General features: G+C 31.0%; 1 protein-coding gene and 1 non-coding gene across 2 annotated transcripts in view; both read right to left on the bottom strand.

The window, feature by feature from the left end:
• Nucleotides 1–3980: 3980 nt before the first annotated feature.
• On the bottom strand, nucleotides 3981–4072 carry Trnai-uau. Its single transcript is given in 2 exon segments — nucleotides 3981–4016; nucleotides 4035–4072. It is a non-coding gene; the product is annotated as a tRNA-Ile (tRNA).
• Nucleotides 4073–8837: 4765 nt separating this feature from the next.
• Nucleotides 8838–24556, bottom strand: part of LOC111062493 (cGMP-dependent 3',5'-cyclic phosphodiesterase-like) — a 49427-nt gene continuing 33708 nt past the window's right edge. Inside the window, exons 6-13 of the mRNA XM_039429419.1 lie at nucleotides 19647–19780; nucleotides 17710–17935; nucleotides 16379–16569; nucleotides 16074–16202; nucleotides 14210–14345; nucleotides 12716–12833; nucleotides 9565–10492; nucleotides 8838–9160 (exon numbers count right to left, since the gene is read on the bottom strand). Of these exons, the coding sequence (XP_039285353.1) occupies nucleotides 10197–10492; nucleotides 12716–12833; nucleotides 14210–14345; nucleotides 16074–16202; nucleotides 16379–16569; nucleotides 17710–17935; nucleotides 19647–19780 (1230 nt within the window). The 3' untranslated portion in view covers nucleotides 8838–9160; nucleotides 9565–10196. The remainder of the gene's footprint in view (nucleotides 9161–9564; nucleotides 10493–12715; nucleotides 12834–14209; nucleotides 14346–16073; nucleotides 16203–16378; nucleotides 16570–17709; nucleotides 17936–19646; nucleotides 19781–24556) is intronic.

The raw sequence follows: 24556 nt of genomic DNA, 5'->3' as shown, positions 1-24556 counted from the left end.
GAATAGGAAATAGAATATAACGATATTTTAGACTTTGAATATCTAAGAGATGTATAGTCTATCAAATTGTCAGCATTTCCTTTCAATAACATCAATACCTTCCATTCAACCAATGCTGACAGATTAGAATGAATTTCATTATAAGGTATTAACGAGTTATTAATAGGATGTTGAGTATAGGACATTTAAAAATACGTTAACGGTAGTGAATATTTTGGACAGTTCCATCATATTTTTATCAGGCCCATACTCTTTTAAAAAAAATAATAATTATAGAAAACAATTTGAATTTATATTTGAATATGAAATCTTTTGAAAAATAAGAACTTATGTTCTGAAGTTTCCTTCACTTTGAAATTGATTGTTTTCTGATAATATTTGCGATTTTTCTTTCCAGATCCTTCAATACCATCTACGGCTTCACGATCATTAATCCCTCTTCGCATGATGACTTGGTAGGCCTACTTGACATCATGGACTTTGTCTGTACTTAATTTCTCATGATGCAAAAGATAATCCAATATGAATATGAATCATGTAATAGTAATATTTGGTATTACCTATTGGGTATTCGGTGATCTTAATGTGATACTTAATTTTGGATAATGATTAAGTATCTCTCATAATCAATTTTTTGGATACCATAATTCATTTGTCTCTTTGAGGATGTCTTATTTATTCAAGTTAATTATTTATTATTTATATATTTATATATTTATTTATTTATTCATTTGGCTCTTTTAGTGTGTCTTATTTATTCAAATGGATTATTTATAAATTATCTATTTATTTATTACTTATAGACATTACTCATCAAGTACACTCTTCAGTATACTAGTATATTATTCATCATCTTGTTAATTCATTTCAGACAAACTCTGCAAAATCTATATTGAAATAAAATCCAATAGAGCATTGGATTAGATTTTCAATCAAAATTGGATCAAAACTTATTGATCTAAGTTTCAGTATTCAAGTTCTTATATTGACTATTTTCAATTAGTAAGTGATACTTTAAATTATAGATTACAGGGGCAAATAATTTATTTTATTATTCATATGGGAGATATTTTATTATTCATATTATTTCCTATTAGGTATTCGGTGCTCTTAATGTGATACTTAATTTTGGATGATGATTAAGTATCTCTCATAATCAATTTTTTGGATACCGTAATTCATTTGTCTCTTTGAGGATGTCTTATTTATTCAAGTTAATTATTTATTATTTATATATCTATTTATTTATTTATTTGGCTCTTTTAGTGTGTCTTATTTATTCAAATGGATTATTTATAAATTATCTATTTATTTATTACTTATAGACATTACTCATCAAGTATACTCTTGAGTATACTAGTATATTATTCATCATCTTGTTAATTCATTTCAGACAAACTCTGCAAAATCTATATTGAAATAAAATCCAATAGAGCATTGGATTAGATTTTCAATCGAAATTGGATCAAAACTTATTGATCTAAGTTTCAGTATTCAAGTTCTTATATTGACTATTTTCAAGTAGTAAGTGATACTTTAAATTATAGATTACAGGGGCAAATAATTTATTTTATTATTCATATGGGTGGAGTCTCATTCAACTGAGCCTAGACAAATATTATTATAATTTCTGAATTTTTTGAATAAGTCTTTCTCTGAATGAGAATCTAATCCATTGCTTTATTATTTCGCCCAAAATAGAGTAGTAGATTACAATAGACGTATGTTTATTTAGTTAGATTCATATATTTCAAACCCTATTCATAAATTTGTGATCACATTAAAATGAAATAATATCCAAACATTAATATTATTATAATTAATTGTCAGAAAAGGAATGGTATTTGTGATAAGAACGTTAGAAATTATTTTTCCGGAAATCTTTATGAGAGCGTCTAATTTATTTATTTACCGGTACCGGTATTCAATAATTTATTTATTTATCCAATAATTTATTTACTGATTTATAAACACACATTTTTTGAGCTATGATCAATCCGACCATATGATATTTCATTTAATATTTGCAAATATAGCATAAAAATTACATATAATAATTTGAGCTCCATGATAGGAGCGTTTTACTTATTTGTTTATTATAATGAATAGAATATTATTTAAAACAATATGTATACGGTTTATTTATTAGGCCTATGTATGTATTTATTCATTCGATTTCATCCATTGTCTAAGAATTAATTATTTAATTTTATGATATTTAAACTTATCCATTAAGTTCTAATGAATCTGCTCATAAATTGATATTTGCGTTCATTCACGAACATTCAATGTGTTCATCTTCTCCCGAGCCTATGTCCCATTTCTCTTGGGGTCGGCCCTCCGAAACATTCCATGTACGGTAATGGATATTATTAATTATTGTGCCTATTTATAGATAGCAATGCATATATATTTATGAGTATTTTTATAAATTCAATAATAAAAATGAATGAATTGCTCAGTCGGATCGTTATCATTTCAATACCAACTTCAAGGTAAGCAAGACGCAGTGTCATTTCGCATAAAAAGCATAAAGTTAATTACGGTAGTGTTTTTTATGTGAAATGGCAACACTAATATACTATGTAACAAAAGTGAATCAAGTGAAAATTTAATTAGTAACTTACAGTACCTTCATGGTAGGATAATAATGAGAATTTAATGAACATAGTTTTAGTTGCACAAACTGGAAAGTGATGATTTGAATCTCTAATTAAGTGTATAATGAGCTTGAACAAATTATAATTATTATTTATTCGATATATTGAAATCCACGGTACCAGAGAATCACATTATCTACAATTCAGACTTTAAACTAATGAGTTATCAATAGAATTTTTGTATTTGGGCAGAGTACAAAACTATAAATATAAAGAAAATAAAAATCTCAGTACCCTTTTTTGAAATATTTTATCACAACAAAATATGATGTTGTGATAAAATATTTCAAAAAAAGGGTACTGAGATTTTTATTTTCTTTATATTTATATTACAAGTAGCCCTATACAGAAGAAAGATACAAAACTATACTTTGGGGTAGAAACATAGTGGAGCGGTGAAGGTAGAGTGTAGCAGAAAGGTAGCTAAAAATGTTTGAATAATGCATTTATCTAAAATGTCTCTGTTTAGGCCTACTTCTACCTTCTACCCTACCTTCATCACTCAGCACTATACGGTACCGTACTCTACGGGAGTACTGAATGATTGTTACCGATGATACAATGTATGTAGGTATAATTGAATCCCCATTTAATTCTCACTTGGAACCAAGATATAAAAACTCTTTATATTTTAATACTAGGCTCGGTTAACTATATTTTCAATGAATAGAAATGAATTAATCTCTATTTTCATCATTTCAATTCTCTAAAAGGAAAAAATACTTTTTGTTGATTTCTCAACATTTATTTGGAGAATATAGAAATATAACGTACATACTAGCTTACCAATAACAATATTTCAAATTAATTGGAAGGAATAGAAGCTATAAATCACTAGATTCTGAAAACTACTGAAAGTAACTTTCCATTATTTGATTTTGTTTTGTGAGATGATTTTTCATGAATCTGTACAATATCTGTAAATATCCACAATTCACTTTGTAGGTCAGTTGAAGATAAATAAGCCAATTAAAAATAAAACTTAAAGATTTTTAAAATATTCCTATAAAAGTAAAGTAGGCTACCTACCTACTCACAATAAGAATATAAGTTACTTACTAATAAATTATTAGTAGCCTAGTATTAAATAAAGAGATCCTATAGACTATGTCAATTTTTTAGAATATCTGCAGTATTTTTGTGTTTCAAAAATTGATATTTTTGGAATACTTATCTGCATAATTTTTGTGTTTCTAAAAATTGAAGTTATCAAGAGGATCTCCTTATTTTTTATGTAAAAGTACGATTATAACACATTCAAATTGAGGTAATATGACGATTTAAGTGGAAATAGAGAGGAAAGAGTTATCAAAAAAATTATGCCCCAGGTGAGGCTCGAACTCACAACCCCGGCATAGCTCACAACTACTGTCATATAAGTACCGTGCGCTAACCGATTGCGCCACTGGGGCAGGCAACGTCTCGACTTGAAAATGCCACTCTTGATACGGAATCACCATAGCCAGAATAATAGGACATCGCAATGCAGAATTTGGATAACGCGCCAAACTGACATAGGTTTGAATATTATAAGAAAATACAGTTTCTATAATGATGTAAATACATGTAGAATAATAATTATTGATAATGTCAAATTCTAGAAGTGGAACAAACGGAAACACTTTTATTATCAAATGAAAATCCAAAATTAAATGCTGTAATTATTAACCCCGAAGACTTCTGCTACCGCAAATATTGACAACAGGGTAAACAGCTTTTGGATTTTCGTTTAATAATAATAATAATAAATTCATTATCATTTGAATAATTGCAATATCTCTGTAATTTCCATCTGTAAACGGAAACACATCTTGGTAGCCTAAGATTTCCTTTTATTACCCTATTTAATACTGTGAAGGCCTACTGAGTTACAATTAAATTGTTAGGCTTACAGTTAACTTACTACGGTACCATACATAGATATTACTATATATATATATATTACTATATATGAACAGTAATTATTGTAGTTGGGCCTACAGTTAGTTACCTTTATAAAGATGACAGTTTGGTCATTAGTTTTTGGATGTTACACTTCTGATTGGCTACCTCAATCAAAAACTACAAATTCGCCATTATAGTTTCCAAACAAACGGAACCTTTTTATAATGATAAAATTATATCTTATTGCATTTACATAGGAGCAGACTGCTGGGGGCTGGAGGGGCTTCAGCTCCCCCAACATTGAAACATTTTTTATTCAAGACAATCTTCTTTACAATTGTTGAGGCTCCTATAGGGGCTCATTCCAGACATCCCATTCAAAATGAAGATTAATAATTGAATTTAAGTGTCAAAATCACATTTATTTCCACACACAATAGTACACCGTACATAAAAATGGATATAGGTAAACTATTTAATGAAAGTGAAAATTACTATCAGCAAAAGTAAGTTACAACTTTTATTACTCGCTAATGGGCAAAAAAATGAAGATTAAAGATGAAATAAGAAAAATGAATCGATTGTCACAAGAAAGCTTGTGAGATACACTAATTTGTGTGACAGAGAGAAAAAAATGCTGATTCTAAAAAACTGGATAAACTCATAATATCAATGGATACTAGCTTAATAATAAGGATATTCATCATTGCGGTTATGTTTGAAAATCCACAATTTTACTCTAAAAAATGAATCCCACTTCCAAAACATTCAAGATAAAAATGCTTGAATAGCCAGTCTGTGGAGAAATTTCTCCTCTTCAAACTCCAATAAATTTTAACAAACATTTTCCTACTTTTTAATTATTTTTCAGTATTATCACCCACTAACTAGAGCTTAATGCAAGAAAAAAACAATAATTGGTAGGCCTAGGGGATTTCATTCTCTATAAGCCCCTGATGTTTCTCAAATTTATCTTCATCCAATCCGTTTGATTGAACTCTAGGGAAAGGATTAATTTCTTGAAATCTTAATGCACGTGAAAGGAAGAATCCTGATCCTGGTCCACGATTTGAGACCGAATTCAATAATTATTCTCTATCATCAAGGGCTCCCGGGGTGGATGGTATTAAACACTTTCAATAATATTTTTCCCGAAACCACCAGCTGTTGGTAGAAGTATTTATCAAATGAGCAACTAGCCACTACCACCTAGATTAAAAACTCAGGTCGTAGTGATCTATAGTGAGGTCCACGTTATAATGGCAGTAGATAAAGATAGGAGAATAGCGATGCTGATTCTCTGCATTAATTAATTATATTTCTATACTGTCAAAACCATAATTGGCATCGTTGTGGACCTAGAAAAGGATAGTACCACCGGCTTTGTCGAATGATAGACAAGGATAGCAAGACCAAAGTTGATCAAATACTGTCATTATAACGTGGACCTCACTATAGCACTGATAAAAGTACATCGTAAAGACCATTTAGACGATTTTTTATCAAAAAAACCGAAGCGTGAACTTTTTATTAGATAACATTTTAAATTGTGAGGTGAAATTTTTTTAATTTTCCGGCTTTGTATAGGAATAACTCCCTGAACAATAGAAATACGATGGAGTGTTATATGACATTGATTTTTGTAAAAACATAAATTATTTGTAAATTACCGTATTATAAACATTTTTGTTTTTAATGTCATTATTCATTTTAAAGTTTAACGGTTTGTTTCACTTTGTCTACTAACTCTTGGAAATAAACTTGAATCCATATATTTTTCAAAGTGAGACAACTCACCTCAACCTGTTGTTGACATTGTCTCTTATTTTCAAAAAATATATCTTTATTAAAGTGGAGAAAAATATTAACTTTTTATAATGAATAATAATCTTCAAATATTGCAGAATACAATAAAAAATATTGCAAGAAATTTTTTTAGAGTATTTAAAGTATTGATTGCAAGCTATTTAAAATTTCAACTCCCCAAAATTTGTACAAAATCACCTCGATAATTGAAAAAAAATAATAAAGCTTGAAACATTTTTTTCTTCCCTTGGACGCCAAAAGATTCAAATGTATTTATTGCTGAAAATATTTATCATTTACGGTAACTATAATCTATATGTATATAAGAGTGTAAAAGCGAAATGGCACTCATTCACTCACTCATCAAGATTTCCCTTTACAGTATTAGAAATTAATTACCGTATCACATACTTACAATAGGGTAACAGGACTAAAAGTCACTCTGTACATTCTATCTTGAAATAATTTATTCTTGCAAATTTTCATAAATTATACTGCACAAAATGGAATCAAAATGAAAAATTCTTTCAATACAACATATTTTTATCTAATACACGACATGCTCTAATACCATCGATCAGTTAGGTACCATAGTTCTTCACTTGTTACATTATGCAGGTTTTATCAGTTACTATAAACTATAGGCCTATATCACTATATCATCATTTAAATAGAGAAATGAAGAATTAATCAGAATTTTATATAGGATTTCATTGTTTGATTGCTACAAATGATGCCCTTTGGAATCGGTATCCTGAAAAATAGAACAAGACAATTCATATTAACATAATATAAAATATTGGAAACATAATAATGCTTCAGTTGCATACACTGCTGTATAATATTGGAGGATTTTTTATTTCGCTATAGGAGTATAAGTCTGAGATCTGGTGATTTTTCTCTAATGATTTTTTAACGAAAGAAGCTAATGTACACATCTCAGGAAATGAACAGTATTACATAAGCCACATTCAATAAAAACCTTAAGATGTTTCCTTTTTTATTAGCGTGAAGTCTTTAAAGTAAAAATAACGAGTAAAATCAATAAGAAGCTAATATCTATAATATGTGATAAATAAGAAGCTGTATGTTTAAATATAAAGAATCACTAGCACCCTTATATTATTTTATGTCAGGCACCACTCGTTTTGGGTATTTATCCCTAACTATCTATTATCTCAATACTATAATTTTTTTCATTTTGACACTTGAGAATTGGATAAAACCCCGAAACTAGTTGTGTCTGAAATAAAATGATACACGGGTGCTAGGCCTATATAGGGATTCTTCGAATTGGAATTTTCAAGTGAAAAATAACCTTATTTCTACAGTTAATCAGAATACAGGAGAGTATTGAATATTGAAAAAGAGTTATTGCTCTCTATATTCTCGATCATTGTGTGATTTCTGGTTTGTGTCTGTATCAATGAATTCAAATAGTACCTACCTTACTGAATATTGATCAAAATAATTATTTGGAATGTTGAAAGCTATGGATAGAGACAATGAATAAGCAACAAGCATTGTAGAAGTGGACCAGACTACTCAGGCTATGTTATCTCTTCATTATTAGTGAGATTGACTGCCAGTATTGATGGTTGAATTGGAAGTAAAATATTGCCGTACGTAGTTTGAAATGAATGCTTCTAGTTCAAATAATTGAATCCCACTATGAAATTGATTATTACCAATTCTATGAATCTTTGAACTTTTATTATAATTATTTTGGAGATGTTAAGGTGATGTGACCTCCATGACTTTAAAAATAAATTATCGAGTTGGGTTAGTAGGAATAATGTATCTTTGTTACTCACTAAGTGCTTGAAAATGTCAAAACATTTTTTTAACTGTAAAAAAAGTAATTTTAACTGCGAATGTATATGTACCATGTTATTCTTTATCAAAATTTGGGAACATGATAGTTTTGGGCTACTATGCCTGTTGTCTCGATCATATTCGTATAATTTGTAATTGTATCAACAAATGAATAAATAAATATAGCATATTATCGAACCCAAAGAACAGGAACAGAATAGCTTCTTATATTTTTTATTGTAAAACTTCAACCATTCGAACGGTGTTCACATATTTGATTCATACTAGTATTCTCATCTTATCTAAATTTATTTTACTGTAAATAATTACAGTAGATAATCCAGGATCATGATTATATTTAGTGGAAGTAATGAAAGAAAATGATGAAATTTAACAACAAATTGTAGAGTTTATTCGAACATTACAATAATTATTTTACTGTAAATAATTACAGTAGATAATCCAGGATCATGATTATATTTAATGGAAGTAATGAAAGAAAATGATGAAATTTAAAAACATAACAGTCGTGAATATCTTCACATATAGAATTAACATGCAAATCTATAACCCGTACACATAACTTAGCCTAAACACAACATAAAATTGGTCTCCTAAATTTAAACGCATTGTTGCGTAACAAGTTTTGAATCGACAATAAAATAAGTTACTATTCGTGATAGTGAAACCCATGACAGTCTATGAGCTTTCAAATAATGATGAGTTATATGGCATTCATGCACAACTAGTCGAAATCTATCATTTCTTAAATACTAATAAACATTATACGAGATTAATACACATGATCAGCAAATGCCTCCTACTCTCAATTTTTCTATGGAATTAACTAAATGACATATATTTCTTCTATTACTTGTACATATTATATAGAACCTATCAACATCAAAATCTTCCTTGCACTGTTACAAGTTGTCCGTAAAATTCGATATAAAATTTCAGCAACTTCTATTACTGTTAGCAAATTCAGCAGTTTCCTGTAAAATCAACGAAAAAAGCACATGAATAAAGCGGTTAAAAATTAGATAGGAGACACACCACACCCTCAACTCATCAATAAACATGAAAAATGTGTATTTTCTCAACTAGTCTTCTGAACAAAGAAATATCAACACTAAACTAATTTATCTGCGGGAAATACTGTACTGGATATTGAGTTAATACATCAAGGACAGAATAATACTAAAAAGCCGAATGGTTCTGTGGCTCGTGAAACCATTACATCTCTACCTATTTGATTTTCAACTAGATACTTGGCAGCAAATAACTTTTTTAATTTATTTATTTAGACTACAAAAGACCTATTTACTACAAACGTCTTTCAGAATGTCCATTGATGAACAACCTTCTTGTAAATGCTCTAAAAAGCTGGTCTGCATACCTTCCCAATGCTCTCGGTTGGCTTCGATCATCTTCAGACAACGTTGAGTTTGCTCTGGATACAGCTGACACAAAATCCTGGAACACAACATGTTGAATATTATTATTGAAGCGGATTTATCGCATGTCAAGACGGTTTAGGAAATTCAAGATGTAGATGAACTTTTCCAAATACATTATTCCTGATAATATGGGAGGGTTCAAGGGTTTTCAAGATCTGAATTTCTAATGAATGGATTATTGGATAGTTAATCTATCAACTTTCCTAGATGGTTTAATTAAAAAAACAAATTGTTCCCTATAGAAATCTATGACAATAGAGGCATCTCAATGCAACAAACAAACAAACATGAATTATGATGTTGATGAGAGGTGCAATGCTAGATTTAATATTTTGATTTGGATTCAATTCTGATAAAGGTAATTTGGTAGTAACATATAGTATACTTCAAATAGTTAATTCATGTTTAAAGATAAAAATAAAAATGAGCAGAAACTAGTGAACCATGAAACCCACATACAATATTATTATTAGATGCTTAAAACCTATTGAGACTTTCTTGCCAGCATGTTATATCAGTGTTAATTCATTTCGAGCACATCAATATCATCATATAATTGAATTAATCGTGATTAATTGAAAGCTTTATGACTATACACATAGAACAAAGCCCTAGCTCTAGTATTTCGTTTTTGTAGAATAAACAGTTTTTCAAAGTAAAAATATCGGAAATTAGAATGTAGTTGAGTTGTACTGACAGTGACTTTGTGACAGGCTTCCCAGGGCTTGATCTGATCGCAGAGGTCGCCGCACGTCATGAGCAGATGCAGCAGCAGCTCGCGGTGCTGGCTGTTGGTCGGGTCATAGCCCTCTCTCGCCATCGCTCCCTGGCTGTCGATCACCCGAAAGTGGTTCGACAAATCTGTAGCTGAAAATTGAAATTGTTATGAAGATAGATATGTATTTTCAGATTATATAAATTAAAATTGTCAAGCTACTGATACATTTAGATTTGATTTGAAAGATTTAGATTTCATTCGAAAGTGATTCGACAAACCTGTAGCTGAACAAACAATAACCATCATCCTATACACTTTATTAATTGATATCGGGGCACCGAGCTTCCCCACTACCTCCGTACACAAAGCCGTAGTGCATTGTGTGACGTCAGCACAGGTAGGGCTCCTACACCAATAAAAATTCGTTGATTTCAGCTGATCTATATCAGCTAGTGTTTTGATTGGTGTAGGAGCCCTACCTGTGCTGACGTCACACGAATGCACTATGGCTTTGTTTACGGAGGTAGTGGTTTCGCTCGTTATTTTTATTTATTGATAAACAGAACACAATTCTCTAAAATTATCGTGTTTATATTTTACAGCTGGCTATGAATTTCGGGGATGCGATATTTTGGTTTTCCACAGAATCACTCGCTCACTTTTTACTATCCACAGACGAGGAAAGTCTCAGCTGTTTCAGCCAAGGATGAATTATCCTTTTAATGTCGTTCAGCGAGTTTTCCCAGGGATGAGACCTGGTGCAATCGAATTTTTATATCATAAACCTACTATGTTCCAAATTTTGTGAAGATCGTTAGAGCCGTTTTCGAGATCCGTTGAAAATAAATATATACCCATATAACCAGATAACCATATAAATATATACAGAAATTGCTCGCTCAATATAATAGGATATATAGCTTATTAATATAATAGCCGCCTGCCTCAACGATAAAAATGTACTATTACTTGTGTAAAACAATTTTTCCCTTTTCCTTATTATTTCATTCCTTTCTAATAAATTTTCATTTTTCTCTTTTTTTATTAATTCTGTATCAAAATCTGATGCATATTTCTTATTTTATTTTTGCATTTTGTATTAGTTTTCTTTCATTTTTTACTTAGAATCTTTGAAGTGTAATATTTATTTTGTCTAAGTTTATTTATCTTTTGTAACTCATTTTTTCCTGCAACTGGGCACCCGCCGAAAAACCTTTGGGTTTGGCAGGACCCTCAACTGTTTGTATTGTGAATAAAAAATTTTGATTTGATTTGGATAATTAAAATTGTTATGAATAGGTATATGTATTTCCAGATTATATAATAAATTATCAAGCTACTCATCAATTTTAGATTGGATTAGTAATTAGTAAATGAAGATAATTGAAATCGACATTTTCAAATAAAACAGTTAATATTAAACAAAATTATAGTAGCCTATACAATTAACAATAAATAATCATTGAAATTGGAATTGCTATAAAAGATGTATAGATTACACTACTGCTATGCTGACAAAATGAATTTAGATTGAATTGGTGACTGAATGAAGATATTGAAATTTATATTATTCATAAGGCGTGGTTTAGAGTTGAAGCATGAGATACAAAAATGTTGAATAGATTGTCGAGTGATAATAACTAACTGCACGATATTGCATGTGTTTGTTACTATTTTTCTCAATAGTCAGTAGTTTGGTGTGATAATATAATATGATGAGAGATGGATGAAATTAATCATAATGTCGTTTTTTGAGACGTGATTATACGGTACCCACAGAGTTGTGAGTGATGATAAGACTAAGAATCCATCTACCAACTCTAAAGAATTTTATAAATATCTATTCCTTTTATAGAGAAAAATGAAATATCTCAAATTATTTAAATATATTATTCCTTTTATATTTTTGCAGGTTACTTCTCTTCCTTAGAAGTAATTGAACAATGATACATTTATTGTCTACATCTAAAATCTCCCCATAACCGTTTGGTTGACATCATACTCTGTACAACACTCGAAATAGAACAATCAAAATAGTCGGTATTTATTAAGTAGAAAATTTGCGATTAGAGGGTAGAAGATTAATGTTGATTTGTTAATCATGTTAATAGTAAATAGAATAATGTAAATTAAATAATCAAGTGATGTAAATCAAGTACGGTAATCAAGTTAATTTGTAAATCTAGTTTGTTATGCATGTTAATCATTTAAGTTAATTTGTAACACCTTTCTTTGTTCTCATAAAATCCAAAAATCCAAATAGGGTGAAGAATTTTCGGATGGGGTTACCATAAAAAACGAGCTATGATATAATTATTCTAATAACTCAAACTTGAAAATACTTAAATTTTTTATATTTATTAGAAACTTACCTATGATTAGACGTGATACGAGATCAATGAATGACTTATATTCCTGTTCATTTAGATGACTGACAATATTGCAATCTTCAGTGTTTAGGATGCACATGGTTTGCGAGACGTGATGCCTCTGTAAAAGAAAGATAGGACATTGTATACCGGAACACACTCGATAGAATAAAGTAAATAATAAATTTCATGGACAAAGAGAACGTGGAGAATTTACATAGCCTTGTTTGTATTATTTTTTTCTTGAAACTTGCGATCATCAACATGCATTTTATTATCTGAGTAATAATTGGTGGCGATCACTGACATTCATCAAGTGAGATAATAGATAAAATTCGAACATTTTTTAAAAGATTAAGGATATTATTGTTACGTAATATATAAAAAGGCAATACTTATGGTTCTGTACTTGGCCAGTCTCCTACTAAGATATTTTTATTTGCAACAATGATACATAGTTCAAATCTCATGCCATCATCGTCAGTTATGTGTTGATATTGAAGAGTTAAATTTATTATTTATTAATTATTTAGTTTCTTATTTAAGATTCAATATTTCTTTGAGAAGTAACTCAAGGAAGAAAAGTTGATAATGTCATACATCTTAAGAGATTTAATTGAATATAGGAAAGTTCAAGTGAAAAAAGACAAAGAATACCTACTCTTCTTATTGAATAATACGAAAAATTAACAAAAAATGTGCCAAAATGATCACGAATGATTCCGAATTCAACGATTCCGAGCCAAATGATCTCACTTCTATAGTGAGGTCCACGTGATAATATTATAGTATTTGATTTAACATTGGTGTTGCTATCCTTTTCTATCATTCGACAAAGCAGATAACGCTATCGTTTTCTAGCTCTGCAAAGTTTCCAGATAATTTTTCAACCATCTAGAAATATAATTAATTTACAAAATTCTAATCTCAATCATAGACATTTATTATTAAATAATCGAAAATAATTATCATAGCAAATAAAATATAATAAATTACTTTCAATTAGGATGAACAGTTAACATTACTTTATGTATACCGTACAGGTATCAGCAATCTTCTATAGAAGGCAGTGGCAAGGCAGAGAATCGGAAACGCAGTTCTCCCATCTTTCTTCACTGTCATTATAACTTGGACCTCACTAGAGAGCTAATTCACCCAACTCGAATAATGTGATTATGCAAAGCAAAATCAAATTTCAATTTTTAAGAGAAATTTTCACTTTTAATTTCACTGTTCAAGAGTAGCCTACTTACATGTTTTTAGAAATCCGGAAGCTTTTCTAGAAAGTGAGTCCCATTTCTGCGAAGGCTACTAAGGTAAGTTATCAAGGAAATTGAAACGTATAATGATACTCAAGGTATCCTATTGTCATATGTATCAAGGTATGCCATTATCAAGGTATCAAGAACGCTGAAAATAGGACCCCATGCATTGAACTGCGTCCGAATTCTCCAAAACATTCACATACTGATGGAAGAGAATTTTGGCGTATTGTACCTCCATGACAGAGCCCTCGGAGCTGTAGAGACTGGCGAGGATGGTTCCGGAGGCCATTTGAAACTGGTTGTTGGTGCCGCGGTGGTCGATGTCATGGCAGACGGCCGACACCACCAGTGCCAGCCCTTGCACCCACCTGTCACAACACAACCACACCACACACCATTAACCACATCTGCAACAAATCTGCACATCACCATTATTCATCAAACACCATTATCATGTCTATGACTGTAAAAACGTCATATTCCTTCTCCATAACCATCCTATTTGATCGTTGAAAATTGTAGCTTGCTACACAAATAGTATTTATGTTGTTTTTTTTTGACGAAACACTATATATATATATATATATATATATATATATATATATATAATTTTGTTGTAGTTTAGACACTGTATATCTTAGTATCTTAGCTGTGAAAATAGTGAAGTTGTGTTTCTTTTCTGACTCAAAATTTTGCAAAATTACGCAACAATTTTTAATTTGTAGAGATTTAGGCTAAGTGAAATATTTTTGTTTTTAAATATCGAAATTTTTAGTTTAGTCATTAGTTTTGGAATGGAAATTGGACTGTTTGGAGCGAAAAGTGTAATCAAAACACTAATCCACTCTACTAATCATTCCACTAATCTTTGTTCTTATTTTGGTTTAATTTCTTAGTTTATATTGAATAAATATATTACTGCAACTTAGGTCTATGCACAGGTTTTACCTTGTAGGCTACTCCTTAAACATAGATGGACATAAAAAAATATACTGCAGTTTTGGGTTCATTTTATATATTTAATAGTATTTTTCTTGTATTATTTTTAGATGGTATAATATTATATTATTATAATTGTGTATGTTTTTTGAGAAATAAATTTGAAATATTTTTTGAAATAACCTTATTCTTTTTTGAAACTTTTATTTGTAAAAATTTGGGAGAAGACAGTTTTGGGCTATGCCTGTTGTCTTCTCCCAATCATATTATATTGTAATAATGATTTGTGATTGTAAATGTAATAAATAAATAAATATTTAAAAAAAACACTTACTTTTATGAGAAGCATTTCACTCCTGAGCATTTCACTTCTCGGAAGACCAGCTTGATCATTAGGCTGATGAAGCTCCTCCTTAGGAGTGAAATGCTTTCCTCGTTTCATCATAAGAAGTGAGTGTTTTTTTAATATTGAAAAAGATACACAGTTCCTAAACTTATTATATAGTTAGAAATTATTAAATAGTGTTTTGTCATGAAAAACATCAACAAATACTATGTTATCAAACTGAAAAAATGATGTTAAAAAGTTTTAATAGTAGTCTAGATACTGTGTTTCTACGTAAATTGAAAAACAAACACTCACTTTTTGATGAGAAATGAGGGATGATTTTCATTCCCGAGGATGAGCTTCATCAGTCTGTCACCAGAGGCACTGATTTTAATTCAGGAACGACTAGAATATGATCTTCATGAATGTATGGCCAATTATTTTTATTGCAAATACTACCCACATGAGTTTTTTGCTTGTGAAATGCATTCTTCATTTCTCATCAAAATATAAGTCGTTTTTGAAAATCCGGAAGCCCTCCAGACGTGAGTATTAGTTTTTAATAACTATTATTAAAAAATTAAACTGTAGTGTCGTCAAAAATAGTTCAAAAACGAATTATCAACTAGCAGTTCGTCATGGAGAGTGAATCAACTGATAAAATTCTTGAAAGTGAGCTAAATTTCAGTGCAGACTGTATAGCCCATCTCAAAGCTTGTATTTTTATGCTTTAAAACTTCCATGGCTGGTAAAGTATGGTATACAGAGTTATGTTTACAGTCACTTTGCATTGTTTTAGAAGATTGTTAGAAAACATTGTTTTACTTACGTTAGATGACCTTTTTCAATTAGGTTCAAATTCCTAAGGAGAAGGCAAAGGAGATGAAAGACAGAGAACGCATGATCCCAGTTGTGATAGGGCGTGTCTCTGTAGCCTCTTTGTATATACAACAGGAACCTATCAAAAGTACAATCCCATTAGTGATTTAATTTCAGCCATAAATCACAAAATTGATCAACTAATAGAAGTTGAGTTATTTTCGAAACGAATGAATCAGTAACAACCTCAATAATTACATATTAGGATGAATTAAATAAATAATTACAAACACTACGATTTTATAATGTACTTACTTAGCGAGATGGTCTCGGTCAATCTGAAATCGTTTCACAAACCCTAGAACTTCAAACATCTGAAATGCAATATGGACTGTCACTTTCCTTGGTATAGTTCGAGTAGGAAAGGAAAAATCGAAGAATTCAGGAAAGGCTAGAATATGATCTTCACGACAGTTGGTCAACTGTCTGACGTCTTCATCAGCAACCTGAAAATGAATTCAAGTATTATTACAATATTACAATCATCGGAAAGGAGTAACGAATTTCAAATAATGAAATGATTGACAAATCGTGAACAACATTTCATATTCTCACAACTCATAGGCTAGGACTAACAGGAAGATCATATTATCAAGAAAGAAAAAAGATTAGATTTTATATCTATTATATTCAATTATAGAGCAATCCTTTATCTCTGGGAAAAATATGGTTTTTTATTGTAGTAATGCAATTCAAAATAATTTATTAAGTCACAGCATTCCTTCAGAGATGAATGATTATTTTTATGACGACTACATAACTATTGGAAAAAGTCGTAAGTTATATTGTTGATATTGATTACAATCACTTTGAAAACTAGCAAAAATCAAAATATCAAATAACAAGAAAAATGAACTGATTGGCATCAGAATTAAAAAAAGAACATCGCCTCAACATTTAATAGGTAAATTGACCAAAATGAATGATATTTATAATTATCTTTCAAAATAATGATAGAATCATTCTAAGAGTTTAAATTCAACTATGGATGAGGGTTTTAATATTGATCAAAATGTTCTAGAATAGCTTCAAAAATAATGCGAATTGATAGTATCCTTATGTTCATTGAAGCAGCTCACTAATGGACTATTCTGAAATGCTCTGGGAAGCGAGTGATTTTTTGGACTTGGAAACCTGAGTAATGATATTATAAAAATATAACAGCTCACTCATGGATCATTTAGACAGTGCTCTGGGAACCGAGTGATATTTTGAGCTGATGACTTGTAAACCTTAGTAATGATATTAAAAAGATTATCGTTCAAATAGTTTCTATTCAAAAATCACTTGAAACCTCAACTCATATAAATATTTTTTTCAGGTTTTTGATTTAAAATATTTAATCAATTAGATATTATTTAATTTCATCTAATAATAAATAGATAAATAATATTGTGGACATAAGGGTGTACAAAACACCCTGTGTAGTAGGTTTTATACTGAAAATAATTATTATCAATATCCCCCAGACGGCACTTTGGAATGGGGTAAAAATGCCTACAATGATTTTCTTGTATAATGTCTTTTTTATGGAATAATTAGATAAAGGCCATTTATCTATTTATTTATTTTTTATTATTAATAACCTTCATGTGATAGATCATCAGTTCGTTGGACAATTTGTTGCGCGCCTGCGCGTCCTGCACTCTCTTGTAGACCAGACTGTGCATTATGCTGATGCCACAATATACACTGAAAGCCATGGCCACTTCCTCGTCAAACACATCAAAGTGGTAGCCATCCTTCTTGTTGCACAGCTCAACCACACCAATCACCTTGTCCTTGTTTATTATCGGAAAGCACAGTATATTCCTGAAACAACAATTCCATGGAGAAATAAGCATACATTTCAATATACAATTTCTGATTCTGAAACTTGACGATAAGTTAGTGTGTGATCACATTGGATGCGTATACGTGCAAGTGCACGCTTTGTTTTGCGTGACCAAGCTTTGGAGATGAGAAATAACATCTGGAAAGGACAATATAGCAACACTCACACAGAACGCTTGCACTTGTTGGTGCGTTTGGTGTGAGCAGCTACATGCAAGTCACAACGTGTTTTAATGGCACCTTTCAAATTTTGTTTTTCGGCTTATGCATGATTCGACGTAAACTTGCACACATACGTATCACATTGAGATAACACCCTTAGAAAATTGTTTGAAGAATGAAACAAAAAAATAAAATAAATAAATATGTCCACGAATAAATAAATAAATAAAACTTAATTATTACCCAATCAGATATACAGAGGAATCGACATGCATTTAATATGGGAGTCTTGAAATATTAAACATGATTCAAGTTCCTAGTTGCATCAACAGCTATCAGAGTATTCAAAGATATACGATGATTGCTGAGAAATAAGAAGTATGATATTGAAGTAGGGATAGGTTATAACGTTGTTTGTAGCCTCTTCTTGACTGTAAAAACTGTAAAATAGTAAGTTATCTATGCTGCAGGAATCGGGGAAATAGATACGGTATCTTATTCAGTTAAAGTGGAGACCATGTTCAATTGATACAAATTATATCAAATTATGTTTAAAGAGCACAAATATAGATTGCCAACCACTTTTTATTGTGGGTAAATAGCCTACCACAGCATCACACTCAACACAACTTAGATGTCACTTAATTTTTAATGAAAATAAAAATATTCAAAGATCCATTACAGTCGACAAATAAAAATTGAAGGATATACGACGATAACATTTTACAAGGATCAATTATTTCTGGAAATGATAAGAGGGTGAGATGAGATGAAATTACAAAATAAAGTGGAAAAGAAAATTGTTGTAATAGAAAAATCACTACAACAATGTTCCATCTAAGGTACACTTCCAACAGTTGACACAATAATAGAACGTGATATACTAATTCTAAAATTAAGAGCCAAATTCATCTCAGGGTAAGTACCAAATGTCATTAATCTGATTATGCAACATTGCAAAAGCAACATGCATCTAAGAGCTACTACTATCAAGTCATTAGATATTTGAAATTATAAATGTTGACAGATGTAGAGCCAGTTTTAAATTTTGGAAACTCATTAGCGATAATAAATGATATTTTGGCCTACATACTACTACTACTGTTCTCCATACGGGCTTTAATCTATCTGCATATTATAACATAGCCTACTAATAATTGACACCTAACAGTACTCACTCTAACACTAGATTGAACATATTCGACGGTAGAAAATTGCAATTTGCGTTGCGGGTAGTTCAATTAGAATTCGTTAATTCACAGCAGACATAGAAATGGGTTTTCTAATGTAGGTGAATTGGTTCAGTAAAACTCTATATTATAATGGAATACATTTGTACATTGTCATATACACTGAAACACTTTTACTAATCAATTCTAAATTGAAATTATTGATTAATCAGTGGTTACTGACTGTTGTGTCATTCGAATTAGTTTGTTGGAAAACCTTATTATTATTCTACTATAGTTCGAGCACATATTTTTGGCAATTCCGAGTTAAAATTGGATAATGCAAATTGTCAACTGACCTTGTTCTAAACCCAGTTTGTTGGTCGATAGCATTATAGAAAAGCGGATGGGAGTACGCATCACGAATATTGATGAGTTTTCCGGTTGAAGCCACATGCCCCGCTACACCTTGCTCCGCTTTCAATTTCACCTCCTGAAATCAGCAATTACAAACGTCTCATTTCATGCATTTGAAAACACAAAAGTTTCAACAATATACTCGGAACACAATATCAATAGGATTGAAAACCAATATTCATTGGAGAACGACATTATTAAAGCCGAAATGAACTCAGAATACTTTACAATACATCAATTTTTCAAATGTTGTTCATATGTTGAAATCATGCAAAAACATTGGAATCTGTAGCACTTGATAGAGAATAACATTAAAATGTATTTAAATTCAATTTATTGAGCCAAAACAATTAACAACTGGTCTTTTTCAATTTTTTTTCAAAGATATAGAAACCTTAATATATTAGAAACCTTGAACATAATTAATATTAAAATATAAAGCTCAAAATGAGTGAACCGATTATAAAAATGATATAAATGTGAGGAAAATGAATAAGTTTTTCCAGTTTCTTGATTCTTGTAATTATCTAGTAAGACTGATAATTTTTTTAGAAAATTATTCAAGGATCATTCATAAAGTTTATTACCTCATATAAAAATTTGATTGACTTAACTTATATGGTCAACTTTTATTTTAAACTAGCTGGCCCGGCGAACTTCGTACCGCCAAATAGTTGATGCATCTCATGACTAACTTGATGCACACCTCAAAATCTATAACCCATATACTAACAATCCTCAAATCCAGACCATCCTATTATCTTTTATTGCCCAAATAATCTGCATACTCTTTCATGTGCGTGTACGATAAAATCATAACTGAGAAAATTAATTGATCACGCATATCAATTAATCGACGTGTAGTTTAAGCTATGCTATCTTTTTGCATAAATCACATGTGCTTCCCCGTTCACTCCTTTCACTTAAGCTGCGTTTACACCAAAGTTATTACCACAATGAGAATAACTTAATTCGTATAGATTCTATAAGATTGAACATAAATTATCATACACATGATGAACATATGTGTTTGTCAAGTTCCGTTCAATCTAATAGAATCTATAAGGATTAAGCTATTAACATTTTGTTAATACCTTTGGTGTAAACGCAGCTTTACTCAAAACATGCAGGGGATTTAAACTTTTATGAAAAATCTAATGCGTGACCTTGGAAAATGAATTGCTTCACAAACTTTTTAAATAATTGGTGAGTCACGATGAACCCTGATGTCAGAATTATAATTGAGGAATCGAGGGTTTCGATAGAAATCAATGGTACTCTACAAATGAAGAGTTTACTTATTTCAATTTAATCAAATAAAATGCCGACAAAGAAAAAGACAAAAACGATTGAAAACCGTAAACTACGAAGAAGATAAGATGGAATCACATATTGACAAGTTTCTCAAGCCAAAGGAATTATCTATCGACCCAGATTCGCCTACGGCAGAGAGAGCAGAGTGGAAACATTGGAAAAAGACGTTCGAAAATTTCTTAGAAGGAACGACAACCAAAGACAAAATGAAAATATTGGTAAACTTCTTATCACCTGCTTTATACGAAATTGTGGAAAGCTATACTTCATATGAAGAAACTATATCCATGTTGGAAGATATGTTCGTTAAACCAAAGAACGAAATTTATGCACGATACTGCCTTGCTAATGCAAAACAACAAATAGGTGAGTCCATTGATCACTACTATTCTGAACTAAAAAGATTAAGCTTATCATGTAACTTCACTAGAGTGTCAGCCGAAGAAAACAAAAACGAGCATATTAGAGATGCTCTTGTTTCAGGGTTATGTTCTATTGAAATTAAAGAGAAACTTTTTCAACAAGGAGATTTGAGTCTACAAGAAACCGTTTCCCAAGCACGTGTTCTTGAATCCGCAAAAACATATGCCGACTCCTTTATAAGTACTTGTTATACAAACTCTGTTGAAGAAAATAAAAACATAAGCTTGAGTGAATCTTTCTCAGATGTTAATGCTGTAACCCAAATTCGACAGGCAATTGTAGAGAAATCCGTTCAATGCCAACGTTGCGGATATAAAAAACACTCAAATTCTCAAGAATGTCCTGCAATAGGAAAGACTTGTCATAAATGTTCCCGAATTGGACACTTTTCCCATGTGTGTAAAAGTAAAACGCTCAAAGAAAAACTAACTACGTCAACTATTACTGCAGCTGGTATAGCCAGTAATCTTTCTAAAGCTACAATATTATTGTTTCGGTGAATGGAATAAATACACCAGCTCTTATTGATACCGGAAGTGTTGCCAGTTTTATTGATGAAAAATTTGCAAAAACAAATAAATTTAAAACTGCATCAGATTCTTGTTTTATAAGATTTGCATCTGTTCAACATAACACCGCTACAAAAGCATGTGTTTATAGCAATATTGTGTACAAAGGAAATGAATACAACAATATTAAACTCTTGGTATTAAAAGAATGCTGTTGCAATGTGATACTTGGTCACGATTTTTTGATGAATCACTCTACAATAAGTTTAGCATTCAATGGTAATAAACAGCCTCTTGTAATAGATAATAATTCTACAACCACACCACCCTTGAAAGATTGCCTCTTGGTGGAGGCCATGATAAAACCATGTTCCTTTTCAATGACTTGACTCCCGATTGCCACCCAATAACTACCCGATCCAGAAGACACCCACAAGATGACTATGAATTCATGAAGAATGAGGTCAATCGCCTCCTTACAGAAGGAATAATTGAGGAAAGCCAGTCCAGTTGGCGTGCCCAGCCTTTCATTGTAACCAATGGACAGAAGAAACGAATGGTCATAGACTATTCACAGACTATTAATAAATTCACAAATTTAGACGCATACCCTCTCCCATTGATCGAAGATCTTGTAAACACAATTGCCAAGTACAACATTTTTAGTACTGTAGATTTCAAGTCAGCTTACCATCAAATACCGATTCTTGAGAATGAACGACATTACACTGCCTTTGAAGTAGGCCGAAAACTTTATCAGTTCAAACGAATACCATTCGGAGTAACCAATGGAGTAGCTGCCTTCCAACGTACAATAAACGGACTTATAGAAAGAGAGAATTTGAACGACTGCTTTGCCTATTTGGATGATGTTGTCATTTGCGGTTCAGATCAAGAAGAACATGACAGAAATCTTAAGAAATTTCAACAAGTAATTGAATTGTATGGCTTGACTATAAATGAAGAAAAATGTAAATTTTCAAAAAAATCATTGAAGTTCCTTGGGTATGAGATAAAACATGGAGAAATTAAACCTGACCCAGAACGCCTTGCACCACTCATGAACTTTCCACCCCCAAGAAATGCTAAAGAAATGAAACGACTCATGGGATTACTGGCTCATTACTCCCGATGGATTAAAAACTTTTCTCAAAAGATTCACCCCCTTGTCCACATACAGAAATTCCCTCTATCTCAAGATCAGATGGAAACTTTGGAATTGTTGAAAAATGAAATTGCTTCCGCGGTACTGCTCTTTGTTGATGAAAATGTACCATTCATAATTGAGACAGATGCATCAGATTTTGCAATTGGTGCAACATTAACACAAAATTCTCGACCAGTAGCCTTTTTCTCACGAACTTTGTACCAAAGTGAAACCAGGCATTCAGCTGTTGAGAAAGAAGCCTATGCCATTGTGGAGTCTATAAGAAAATGAACCGAAATTCAAAGCAAGATTCATCAGTAGAAGAAGTTGAATTGATTGAGGCAAACCCAGAGTATGCTCACATTCGTCGCCCTGATGGACAAGAGTCCACTGTGTCGCTCCGTCATCTTGCCCCTAAGATAACACGAAAATCTAGCCGGGTAGAATGATATGATAAACCATATGTTTTCGTTGTCATTGATTCATTCATAAATATCAAATGTTGTTGATCCGTTACTAGTAGAAAGTCATGTTCAATTTTATTTGATTAAAGCTCTACAAATGAAGAGTTTACTTATTTCAGGTACAAAATTGATTACTTTTATCAGTAATAACTTCAAATACCAACTTTTATTAAAAACTTGCAGGTAACTCGTGCTCCGCAAGGGTCCAAATAAAAACTTGACCTACTGAAATCTTGAAGAATTGAAAATAGGCCTATAACCATCCTCGGTAAATTAAGTATTGAAAAAGATCGATTGATAATAAGTAACTGAATATATAACTAATAACTAAAATTAATATGTAATAACAGTAAATAATATAAATGTAACTGGATGAGTAACTGATATTTGAATAAGTAACTGTCTTCGGGGGATTTTAATGGATTTCATTTATACAGATAAAAAAATAATATTCATTTATCCAACTCCAAAATAAATAATTTACTAAAAATCAATTAACGCTAAACACCGAAGACAGCACAATTATTCGAAACAAAGCAATGTCTTTATTCTGAGGCTGCACTGTTGGATGGTTACACACAGAACAATCATTTTGTTTTTAGTCGGGCTTTTAGAATAAAATACATGGGTGGCTATGGAGCAGCACACACTCTTGTCTACTATCTATCGACGCTGTTGGATGACGCAATAATTATAACAGCTGATTTTTATTTCTGTGTGTAGCCAGCTCACAAATATTCTCACATAAGGATTACATGTAAACTTTAAAGGACCGTAGGAAAGAGTCCTGAAGTCGGATTATAAATTTGATAGGCCATAAACCTGGTCCTGAACATAACAACCACAACTAGAAAAATAATCAAATTCCGTGCACACATAAAAAACTTATTGAACGTGAAAATTTGAGGCTCGATTTTTATTTATATAGATGTGAAAATTTCACGAATTTGTATATTTACTATTATCCATAGTTTTGTTCATATATTAGACTATTA

Source organism: Nilaparvata lugens, chromosome 5, assembly GCF_014356525.2.
Source record: "Nilaparvata lugens isolate BPH chromosome 5, ASM1435652v1, whole genome shotgun sequence".
Taxonomy (NCBI): domain Eukaryota; kingdom Metazoa; phylum Arthropoda; class Insecta; order Hemiptera; family Delphacidae; genus Nilaparvata; species Nilaparvata lugens.
Note: the sequence above shows the minus strand (reverse complement) of the source record. Positions and strands in the feature narration are given on the sequence as shown.